Genomic DNA, 12,806 nt, shown 5'->3' with positions numbered 1-12,806 from the left:
AAACGCCATTCGGTAAAAAGAAATCGAGAGACTTTGACGCATGTTTCTCATGAATTATTATTTTGGAGACATGCCTTAAACAATTGCCGCCATCCATTGATTGCACCTCAGAGTAAATATATAAGGATTACTCTGAGGATTGCATTGCTTGCACGTTTGTTTGGCCGCGCGCGCACCGTGGCCGGGCTCTACCCCTCCCCCATCTTCTCCCGCCCCACGCCCTCGCTCTTCGACGGACGCCCAGTCAGTTAGACGCCGACCGCTTTCCGAGTGAGACCCAAGAGAGACGTCAGTGCCGCGCCATGCGCTGAAGACGTCCGAAACGGCGAGAGAAGACGACCTCTGTGGACATGTACTTCCTTCGCGTTCGCCGCTTAGCCCCGACCAGGACATGAGACGCAAGCTTTTGGAGAGCGACTCCCCGACCGCGATGAAGTGGGACCGGCGGCCCACAGCCGCCTCCGCCGCCTGCTGGTTCCGTCGCCGCGGCCGACCCGAGCGGCTTCTGCCCACGGTGAGCCATCCACTGCCCCGACCCACGCGAGGTTCGTGCGCTCTCGGGCTAGTGTGACCGGTGACTCGCGTACCTTGTCCCCGCCGAATCAAAAACTTCCCGAACCATATTGAGTGAAATGGCAGTTTGCAGTCTCAAGTTTTCAGTGAGTGTCCCGTGTACCTTGTCGTCAGGTTCTGTAGGATATCGAGGAAAGGGTACACCTAATTCAGCCTGTAAAATTGATCGTAAATTAAATCTTCAGGAGTCAGACGCATGTAAAGGCCTGGTTACACGATACATTAACACGTAAAAGTTAATGCCTAAATGTATGAACGCGTGAATGAACACGAAAATGCAATGTGTCACCACCCAACTTGTGCGAATGTATGAACGCAAAATAGAATGTGTTTTAATGTGGTTCATGCATTCGTACATGTTCCGTTCCGGTCCACAAAAGTCATTCACGCAAACAGACATTAAGTCGTATGTATTAATGTACCGTGTAACCAGGCCTTTAGATGCTATTCTCTTTCCTTTTGTCATTGGTTCCTTCGTCTTTTGGGAAATGTTTGTTTGGGTCTAGTGAGTTTTTTTGGGTGTACATACACAATTTATACATTTTCCTAATTCATTTTGATGTCAAACTTAACCCCTCAAACATGTAGATAGATTGCCCAAATATTCGATACTCTCATCCCCTAGGAAAACTTTCGCTCGTCCCCGACTGAAGCTGTACTAATGCCCCAGAACTGGAGCAGTTAACCCTTAACATTTTTTTTGCGTGTCAGAAAACGCTTATTGAAAGTGTACTTACCCGTGACAATACTTTTCCGGGTTTCGCGTATTGTATTAGTGAAAGCCCTGCTTACGCTTTTTCTCCGTAGAGCACCGAAATTCTCGGTAAAAGAGAAAACTGCTGTAGCCACCTTCCTGGTTTCTCTTCCTGGTGTCACCTGGGATTTGCACCCAAGGGTCGTTACATTTCTCCTCACCGGCCAACGGTCTACCCTCCCCACGCATTTGTTTACAAACAGTCATCGGAGTGTTTGACGGGTCGTCCGCTTCCCAGCGGAGGCGCTGTGCTCGGCGGGGTGGACGCTCACATGATCATGTGACTCACGGAGACCAAGGTCCGGCGTGCGACGGTGCGGTTTTCGAAGTTGACCCATCTAACGAACGGCGAGTCAACGCACTTGCTGCCAGGCGAATGGTTTGGACAGCCGATCTGCCGCCAGTCAGCGTGCTGGCTGGGTCTTAGGGCGCCGGTGCCAAATGCTGGCTACCGCTTCTCATTAATGTGATGCCTCTCAGGGGAACTCATCTGGGGCGGTTCAATCCACCAGCGATTTCCTTCGTTGGAAATTTTTTGGGCAAGGGGCTCCACTAAGTTCACGGCTGAATGTTTTTACGTAATTTGGGCTGGGAGTTTTGGTAATATTTATATAGCTATATTCACAGGAGTACATGCCATTTCACATCCTTAATTAATAATCAATTAAGATAATTTTTCTGGTGTTGAAGATGCATGAGTGATAGTGTTGATTACGTTCTGATGCTGTGAAAAAACAGCCTTTTTCCAATTTTACCCTGATACTCCCCATTGTAGCTGTTCTGTGTAAATATTTTTAATCGCTGCGCGCAGAAATATCATTACTGGACCGTAATCAGAGAGAGCGTACTAGCTAAACGCGCTAACCAGGCCAAGGTGACATTTTCATCTATGATAAAATGAAATAAGGTTGAGAAATCAATTAATGACCAAGAAAAAAAATTCCGTACTGCCCAGACGTATGCACCGACGGTTAAAACTACGGGAGAACTTTTTATCCGGCCATTTTTTTTCGATGAAAATAACCGGTTGTGGCGGCTGCGTTGAAAATACGGTGTTGGGAAAATTCGATATCATCCTGATTCAAGGGGTCAGCGTCCACAACGGTCCCTTCTGGCGACAGAGCTGTGCGAGGGGTTCAGTCATTCAGCCTCATTTGGCGCGTCCCGCCCCTCACCGCGACTTCCTACCCCCCGCGTCCCCTCCCATGCTGCGCCAACTCGTGTTGCAGAAGACGGGTCAGCGGCACGCAAACGTTTTCGCACCGCGGGCCCAGTGAGCAGTTATAAGAGCCCCGTCGTGCCGAGTCCATAGACATGGCAAGTGGATCCTCTTTGTGGAGCAAGCATTCTGAGCAGGCACGTGCAACGAATGTCGCTCCCGGCGGCGGCGGTATCCTCTGCCGCGGTGACGTCACTCGTTGCCGCCCACCCGTCTGAGATTCGCAACGTGTTTCGTGCCCTGGGATGACGGCTTTGGCCGCCCGCCCTCCAACACTCGTTCAACTCTCCCATCGCCATGTGGCTTGGAGGAGATAGAAATTTTGTTATGAATATTTCATTGCCGAAGTCCAGGAGCTTAGCAGATGTTAGATTCATTATTAATTACGTTTGCGTACTCTGTCGTTAGTTAGTAATTAATTACCATGAAAAAGACCTGTAATTTGTTGTTTGCCGGCCTCGGTGGCGGCTAGGTAAAGTCTTAGCCTGCCAAACACGAGGTCGTGAGTTCGTGACTCGCTTGGATAGGTCCAGGGCATGGTTGTGCATGGTTTTTTGTGCAAGTATAATTGTTGAATTAATCCCGATGTAAAAAGGCCAATATGCGCTGTTTTCGGTGGAATGGGAGCAAATAAAAATAAATTAATTAAATATCTCCGATGTATGAACGTATCTACTAGTTACGATTTGCTTCGCTTGGTTGTGGTTAGCGATTTGTGAGTATTTGAGCTGTCAAAAGAAAAATTAATTACGGGCTTCATTCTCCGCCTTCAAATAACTTATTTGGGCATTACTCTGTGTAGCAGTTTTGCCTTATTGCATGCGATATTTCGGCAGCTTCAGCTGCAATTGTAACTGCAATCCTATTGGAATCGGCATTCTGCAGCTTTCGGTAGGATTTCATCAAATTATAGCCATCTTAAATTAATTATAAAGTGGGATTGATTGCATTTTTGTGAAAGTGGACTTAACCTAGTAATTGAATTGCATAGGTCATGATATTACTCATAACATCTGAGAACGTTACGATTTAAAAATTTAATGCATAAATTCGTGAGCTATGAGCAAAGGTGTTTAAAATGAGAATTCAAACAACATCAATCTTCCGTTATCTTTAATAATTAGAGATATTGTTATTTTGAATGGTTCATAGTGGTAATAGATAATTGCTTTTTAAAAATATGAATGGCCATAAACATGAAGAACATGCATACCTGTTATACATTTGGTGTTAAAAATCGGAACCCCATATTCCATTCAGATGATTTCACATCAATTGCATTCCAATGCATCACTTATATTTTATTTTAATTGTGTAATTTTGTTCTTTGTATTTATGGCAGTATATCCTATTCTTAAGACATTAATACCAGTATTGACCGTAACGCATAGTTTCTACGAAGAGAATGGGCATATTTCGAAAGAAAAGGTTGCTCCATTAACATATCGTTCAGTATTTACCACCCGAGGATGACCTGTCGTGTTTCTGTCATTCCCCTGCACATTTGAGATTCAAGTCCGTTAGCCATCTTTACCCACTCCTTTAATCCAGCCTGTTTTCTCCACCCACGCGTAGCTTATGCCTTCCCTTCCAACACGCTTTTACCCGTCACTCACAGTTGTAGAACGAATCAAAAATTCCTTATCAGGTTATTTCCTGAAGTTCTTCCCCAAGTCCATTTCTACTTCGTATCTTGTAATTATATAAAATTTTGATTTTCATGCTGCAGGACTAATAACTACCTACTATCTTTATTGTCAATTTTATTAATAATCGAAGTTTATAGATTTTTTAATTAGCGATTGGTCATATTTCTGCAACTAGAACAGCTGATGTCGTCATAAGGTTAAATAACGTGCGTGTTTTTATATGTAAACAAACTTTCTAGCCTTACTAGGCTTGATGTTGTTGACTGCCAATCCTTAGCAATCACGTCACCTCGATGTGGCACACTACAGTGAAGGCGCCCTGAATCTCAGGAAGTGTGTATGTACTTCGAGGTCGCTCTCTCCGACGAATGCGTCCTTGTATTGTGTGAAACGCATTTTTACCTTTATGTAAACGAATTAAGATGGTGAACGAGGCAATTCGGTGGGTTTTCTTATATAATTGTTCGAATGAATGCGCCGAAGTTGATGCAAAGGGTTTTTTTTCTGTTTATTTTAATGACGTGTAATAAATTTTTCTTCGGTGAGGAGCATATCTTTTTAGGGTTAACTGGCATCGCGCAAGAGAAGAACGGGATCGCAAAACGGATTTTATGCCCATGAATCATTGACGGATGAAAAGCACTCAATTTTTTGTCGATATAACCCATTCCTATTGGTAAAGGCAATCTATTATAAATTATAATATATGAGTAATACATAATGTATGTCCGTGAAATAAGGTATCCATCGGAAATTACTTCTTAAAAGTGATATTTGGAATCTGAATCACATAAATAATCCTTTTTCGCCTTGCGTAGGTTTACTCGTCGTATCCATTTATTACCTAAAAATTGATTTGTTGACATTTGAGTGCATGGGACTCACCGAAAAATCACATAAATTAATCTCTTGTTTCTCTTTCAATAAGTATCAGTTGAGTTGAATGGCATGCTGTAATATATCTTGAAATTAAGACAACCCGAAATTTTACTTTCAATTTCAAGCATAATGATTTGGTCAGGATTTGGATCTTCAATGAGCTTTGGGCTTAGTGTTTGTTTATCGCTTCACATAGACAAAAATATGAAATGTTATAGTTTGACTGGTATTTATTAACATTTACTACCCTCAACGGAAAATTAAATTTATGAGTCTGGGAAAGGCTAATTTTACGGTGTCCTAAAAACTTCAACATCCTCTATAGGTGTCTAATTGAATAAAATAATAGGAAAATCATCTGGGGGAACGTTAAAAGGAGGCTATTTAAGTGCAAGGGGACATGTTGATTCTTAAGCTTCAGCAAACTCGATGTGTAATCACTTATTGTGTGATTCCGTTTCTTTACCGCGCGTTATGTTATACTGAAAACAGTTTCACTGATATTCCAGTCTGCGTCGTGAGGTCGCTGAATTTTTTGACGTGAATTCCACCGATATTTGTTTCCATAGGAATAAAAACCCCTAGACCGGGTATTGAACCACGGACCCGTAGCTTCCCGGTACCTTGTGCGGCCACAACGCTGTCTAGGGTTCTTAAATCCAATGATAATTTACGTGAAATCAATTAATGTAATACGACGAAGGTTTCTAAAAGACTTCTCGCGGTTCACTGAGAAAGATGTGGACTTCTAAGTCTAAATAATCAATTTAAATTATCCTGAAAGACGATTTCGTACTCGTGGAATCGGCAATGTCAGATGCGCTTTACGGGAGTGAGTGTATTGCTAGAATCGGCTGTTTGGGATTTTTATCTCGGAGTCTTCCTAGCGGAATCTCAGTGTGTCGTTGGGTTTTAAAATAATCTCTTTGCCTCTACGATGTTGGGGAAGTGCTAAACCTTGTTTCCTTGCTCTGTTGATATCCACCACTTTCGTAATTCTTTTCATAGGTAGGCAATGTCTTCGCATTTTCTAATCACTGGTTTCTAACAATAGGGTTTTCAGAAGATGTTCATCCCGCTATCATAATGGTGGCATTGCATGGGAGCTTAGGTCACAGGGAACGAAGGCTTGCCAAGAAGGAGTACTCTAATTCGATCCTAGAACCACTACGTCCAGTTAATTGTTGTGATGGTCAGTACCATTCCTGAAAATGAAGAATGGAGATACAACATAGGCATTCTGTGGTTTTCTGGCCAATATACTTCTTCAGAGGGATATTTTGGAGTTTCCTCTTTTTCCTCAGAAGTATCCTCTTTCTTCCCTTTCTGTTTATGGATCTAATTTTCCCTTTACCTCTTTACATTCGTAGTAGTGTAAATTAATCTTGCATTGTCGCTTTCTGTTAGTCGGGAATCTTTCGGATAAATTTATTTTAACTGTAGTGTGTAGTTGTATTTTAGGTGATTGATTTTACAACAAAGGGAATTATTTTATCAATTCGTTCTATTTCTTTGGTCATTGGTTACTGATTAGCTTCCTCATTTATGTGTCAGGCTAAAGAGGGAGATCATACGCCTAAATATAAAAAAATTTCTCGCAATCTGTGATTTTTTATTTACCATCCCATTCTAGTATTAATTTATGTTAAACCCCTTAGTGCGAAAAAATTATTTTCTTTTTAAATCTTGAAGTATTTTACCTGTGTCGTGTCCTCTTGCCTATTCTAGACATTAAAAAAAAAATTATATTAGACATGCAATTGGGACCTTTAAGTAGTGAGGTGGAGTTGGCCTGTCACAATATAATTGCAAGGTTGGATACGCGAAGACGTTAGGAAATTTGCCTCCCTTCTGTCGTTTTTCCGGGAATAGGAAATGCTGCAGTGTTTAGATTACATTCGGAGTTTATAGGGATCAGTGATACCTAATTTGTTCAGACAGTAGGTAGGGGGTACCGTAAAGTCCGTTACTCGCCGTAGACGCGAGTCAGAATGTCAAAAAGCAATCCTTAGTCTTATGTTAAGCGAAAGCAAATAGAAATCGCAGACATGCTCACTGTATGTTTTTTTTGCGCTTGAGCTCGTCTGGTCATGCCTTAACCTCCGACGTAACGAAACCGATCCTTACTCTTCCCGTTGTAATTCTCCAGTGTTTTTTTTACGCTCGATCGGAGGTAGGAAGCAGAAGTGATTATGCGAGTTCCTGTAGAACCAGAGGGGTTTCAAAACTAAGCGTTGCTTTCTTGGAATTGCTGTCGACTCTTGATGCCATCACGGTGAAAGCGACTGGAAGCAGTCTGGAAAAACTCGGCCGCGTGGGACTGAATGTCGGCTGGAATCGCAAGCTGCGTCTTTGGCGGCGGCGCCGCAGATTTCCGAGAAGCGACTTGATTGATCTTGTTTTGCGGCGATTCACCTCTGGCACGGATTTCCACCGAGACGTTTTTGACAACGGCTGGAGAAGCCGCTAGCGGGTGAGGCGGGTCTCATGGGATGGGGTCATCTTCCACACTGGGCGAATGAAGGTACGGGTCGTGCGTCAGCATCATTCCCTCGTTTGATCTCTCATTTTTCTGCGTTTTCGCTTGATCTAGCTCGCGTATTAATGCGCGCGTAATCTCTCTGCTTTAACTCAGATGTACTGCGCAAAAATTTGTGGGATCATATGATTATATTGCCAAATTTAACCAAATACTCTGGTAATATGCGTCATAATGTTTCTGTTTGTACGTGAGGATAATTATGATACAGGCTCGAAAACGTATTTTACTTGAAATTGTTGTAAACAATGGGAATTATCACCTTTGGAGTTGAAAATATTCTTATTTTTATTCTTGCGACTCGTTTATTAATCCATTCCAAGTTTATCTACCGGTTTAGGTAAGTTTGTTGTCCTATTAGTGCTATTTTACAGATGCTAACCCATTTTCCTCTGCCAATTTAGTTCCTACCTCCCTTCATTCTATCAAAAATCCTTGTTCGTCTTCCCTTTTCCTACTTCGCTTGCCCTACATCCCTATGGTACTGACCCAGTACCCCTCAGTACTTCATTCACTCAATAAATATGCAAAAAAATAATCAATAATCCCTCTCTATCATTTGAGAAATAGGAGGACTGACCGGTCTAAACATGCATCGCGATATAAGGCAAAGCACTGACGCACGGAGTGGCAACAATAAGTGCATCTGAGCAATGAAAATTTTCAACTTTTAGGGAACAACGAGAGTTGAAAATTTTCTGTGCTTCTGCGTATTAATTTTGCGTATGGAATCAATGTTCCCGTGAATGGGATTCAGTATGAAATCAATACTGAAGACCCGGTGAATATGCAAAAAGTAAATTCCATTAAAATTTTCGATGCAGTTGAAATTATTTCATGGGCTTTATTGTTCTTAGTCATATTTTTACATTAATTCATTGTTTGATATCCCGGAGTTTAGAGTTGTTTGGTTTTAAATAAATGAGTTCACATTCTATTAGTCTCATATTTCCTTTCCAGCTTGATGATATGGTGTAGCAAAGCGACATAACCTTTGAGTAAAGTTACGTATGCGAAATTTAGTTTTTGATGTGCAGCAGTTTCACGAATTCTCGCCGCAAAATTAATTTTTCTTTTGAAGTTAAGTAAAGCACTATAAAAAAGTGTAAGAGACATAACTTGTCCTTGTACTACAGGTGATATGCTACGTGAATTTTTAAGTTATAACCCAACTAATTTACAAATCCATTATCACATTCATATTTTACATCTACTACCATTTCTTCGAAATCGCGAGAATCTTGCCCAAAATTCCAAATATACTAATTATTATAAAACCCATTCATTAATTGGTAGGCACAAATTACTGAGGCGGGATCCAAACCGGCAGGTTATGGTTTAGCAGGCGAAGATGCTGCCCGCTGCCAATGAGGCCGGCGTTTTAGTACACCAAGCCAGCAAATAATTTTGAGGGCAGGGGAGTTTTGGGTTAAGGCAGGCCGAAAAAGTCGTAACGGCTTAAGAAAGCAATGCGTCGGCGGGAATTTATCGGTGGTCATGAATAAGGAGATATGAAACGTGTTTCCAACTCGTCATTTATGAAATGGAATTAAGCTAGATTTATTTATTTATTTTTATTTATTTTCATCTCCCCGAAAACATCTCATTTAAGGCCTTTTACATCGAGGGAAATAACTTATAACAACGACTGTCACACACAACCATTCTCTGGGTAGGGGCAACCTACCCAGGTGGGACTCGAACCCGCGACCTTCGGTTTGGCAGGTGAGGATTTAACCCCCCTGCCGAGGCCGGCAAACATTAGTAAATGTTTAGTTTGAATCTTTTTCAAATACTGCGAGTATTTCTTGGTCATTTAATACTTCTGGGTGCAGTTGCTGTCATTCTCCTTCTCGACATACGGCTTCTTTTAGACGCGGCACTATGCATGCTCTAATGCATCGTAGTCATTCACGCAGTTCAGCGATTTGAGAAAGCTGGAGCAGTGGCTACTTTGTCATCTTGCATTATGAATTAGCAAAACGTTCCCGAATTTTGCCACTTTACACAATAAAATGTACAAAAATCCCCTGCACGTATAGCAGAAAGTAATGCTTAATACTAGCTTCAGCCAGCTCTGATGGTAACGCTTTAATTTCCATCTGCAGTGATTTTATTTTTTGAGTTGTTGCGAGAAACTAAGTACATGTCATCTCCATGAAAATTTCAAAATATTCTCACCTAACTGCACTCCATCGACCGTCGGCTACAAAACATAGGCTCTCTGTTCCATTATAGCCATCATCAAAGGTCATCAATCCAAAGATTGGTTTGACCGATCTTCTTGACAGATTGATCAGCTCTCCACACAGTTCTCCTATTGGCCAATCTTTTAACACCTTTATAATTCCTCTTCTTTACATCCTTCATCACCTGCGCTATGAATCACATTCGTGGCCGTTTATATTGTTCGGACTTTTACCCCAGGTTTTTTAGAAACTGCTCTTCTCCCATACTTTTCTTGGAACTTCGTATTAATCACACGATCTGTTCGTTTGATCTTCATTATTCTTCTATAAGAGCACATTCCGAAAGCTTCCTACTTTGATGTCTCCGCTGATGTTATCGTCCATGCCTAACTACCATATAGGTGCGTGCTCCAAGTGTTACTTCTAATCAATTGCCTCCCGACTTCAACGCTTATATCTTCAGCCTTAAGGGGACTCCTCATTTTAAGAAATGCCATCGTCACATTTCCTTCCCTTCTTCGCTTTCATTTTTGGATATACGGATGATGATAGTTACTGAGGCTTCCACTGAGGCTTGATGATTAAATTGGTCGTCGCCCATATGACATTTATGAAGGAGTTCATGATGTATCGTGTACCTGTGGTCAATCTAACATCGGGAAAAACATTTAGATCCCTCAAATGCAGAATAGAAGAACATCGTAAGGCAACCGAAAAGAAATCTTTTCGCCCTTCTGTGGTTGCGGAGCATGCATGGTCAGAACCTGTGCACGTCATCAGTGGCGCAGCGAGGGGTTTTGGGGGATAAAACCCCCCCAGAGCTCAGAGAATTTTTTAAGTTTAATCCATTTTAATTAATTGGATTGATATTACTAATATAATAGTTTAATTATTAATAAATTATCCCTCAGAAAGCCGTAAAACTCACCATTTTGAACCATTCATCTTAAAATTTCGCACTTTATTAATCTAGCACCTACCGCTTATCCTGATGGGTATTTCATATCCCCACGGGCCCACACACCCCGGTATTAGTTGCACCTAAATCCTCCCCGAGGCTTACTTCCTGGCTGCGCCCCTGCACGTCATTGTGTTCCAAGAATCAAAAATCATCGCCTGAGAAAATAAATGCTTCCCTCGGCTGATAAGGGAGGCGATAGAAATTGTAATTCGCGAGAAGAACTTCGATAGGGAGGACGGCTATTCTCTGGCTTCATCTCTCAAACGGCTCTTCCAATAATGAATTAAAATAGAGCAAATCAGCGCGCGCCGACTAGCTTTATATATGTATAAAGAAAAGAGGCTCTGCAGACCATTTGGACCCGAAGACAGGAGCTGGAACGCGCCCGAAACTGTCGTCCACCAAAAATGAGTCGACGCGGCATTAACTCGAAAAACAATTATCAGGAATGATGACTTTCTTCTCGAAGACCTTGGTATGTTCCCTGTTGTGTACGTATCGTAGATGTTTTTGTTGGGCTAAAATGATGTCTTCTCTCTCGCATATGATCCGTTTTGACTTTCCTCTTCAATTATTTACTGTTCAAGATCATTTTCGTTGTATAACTCTGCTCGGCACTCCTTCCATCTCTTCCATCTGCCTTAAATTTCAATGAGGAGATCTCCGTTCTTGCTCTTAATGGTATTTCATATTGGGCTCTGGTCCTTAAAGTGGTTCCTCACTATCCTATACGCTACTTCTACTTTTCCACGTGAGAGGTTGCTTTGCACATCTTTGCAGATATTCTTTATTCACATTTCTCGAGCTTTTCTGGTATTGCGAATTAATTCGTTCCTTATTTTATTGTAGTTGAATTGCCCTTATTAGGTCCTAGCTGTCTTGCACTTCTTCTATCTTCAACGAGTAATTAGATATGAATTTTTATTGGTAGCTTTTCTTCTCTCAAGAACTCCTTTTACCGCCACATTTAGTCAGATTTTAATAAAACTTCAGCTTTCTTACACTGATTTCTCGATAATATCCTCTTTCATTTTACTCTCTACTACTTCTTGAAATTTTTACCTGTTGTTTAGCCCCTTCAATTTTTCTGCTTGCCATATATTCTTCACAGGTCTGTTCAGTTTCTTGAATTTTAGGTCGCATTTCATCATCACTATATTATGGTCGCTGTCGATATCAGCCCCGGTGTAGCTTTTGCAGTCTTTCACCAGGTTTTGATATCCCTGCTTCGCTTGTCTATTAGAAATTTTCTCACGTCTCCTGGCATTTTTTAGGTGTATCTTCTTCGATTATGATTTTCAGCCGTTAATGTGAGTGTTACCACGCATGCAGTGGAATGAGTGTCGCAGTACTGACCACTATGGTCTCAACATTCCCTCATATGACGAAGGGCTGCTCCCCTCCTCCCTGAGTGATGGGAAGCATAATTGTTGTTGGCCTCCCGTCGCCAAGTCACGGCATTGTCACAGGCTTTAACAATTTGCGTGCCATGGACGTAATATTACGTCCTGTTAATCTTTCTGAAGATTGCCATGGACGTAATATCACGTCTTTCTATTTCATTGACTTTGTTGCGTGAAGCCGTAATATTTCGCCCGTGGTACTGTTCCAGTTTACTGATTAGTGTTTTGCTGTCTCAAAAATGAGCTGCTTGATGGAAAAGAGTTCTTTTAATGTCTTGAGGACGAAAAGTCCTCTGTAGCTACCGGCACCCTTATCTCAGCCTACTTTGTGTGAAAATTCTTTGGAGGAAAGAACAGTTCGTTGAGGGTGCAGCGACCCTTTTGTCATCCAGGATTTTGAATGCTATGCTTGGAACAATGCTTTTTTATGATTTCCATGGTTTAAATAGTTCAAATTGAGCGTAATAAAAAAATGTTATACATTTTATGGCGGTACATCATTTGTTGCAACTTTTTTATTTTAAAAAACATTAGGCTTTCATTGTTAAAAATATATATTTAAAATTTAGCAATAAATGTTATTCAACTCATTCATAAAGAAGAGCAAAGTCCATTTTATTGAAATACACATCGATATAAA

At 41.4% G+C, this 12,806-nt stretch overlaps 1 protein-coding gene across 1 annotated transcript in view; it reads left to right on the top strand.

The window, feature by feature from the left end:
• The first annotated feature begins 264 nt into the window (after window positions 1–264).
• Window positions 265–12,806, top strand: part of LOC124171617 (protein spaetzle 4) — a 64,808-nt gene continuing 52,266 nt past the window's right edge. Inside the window, exon 1 of the mRNA XM_046550822.1 lies at window positions 265–514. Coding sequence (XP_046406778.1) covers window positions 392–514 — 123 coding nt within the window. The 5' untranslated portion in view covers window positions 265–391. The remainder of the gene's footprint in view (window positions 515–12,806) is intronic.

Source organism: Ischnura elegans, chromosome X, assembly GCF_921293095.1.
Source record: "Ischnura elegans chromosome X, ioIscEleg1.1, whole genome shotgun sequence".
Taxonomy (NCBI): Eukaryota; Metazoa; Arthropoda; class Insecta; order Odonata; family Coenagrionidae; genus Ischnura; species Ischnura elegans.
The sequence above is the reverse complement of the archived record's forward strand: the minus strand, read 5'-3'. Positions and strand labels throughout refer to the sequence as shown.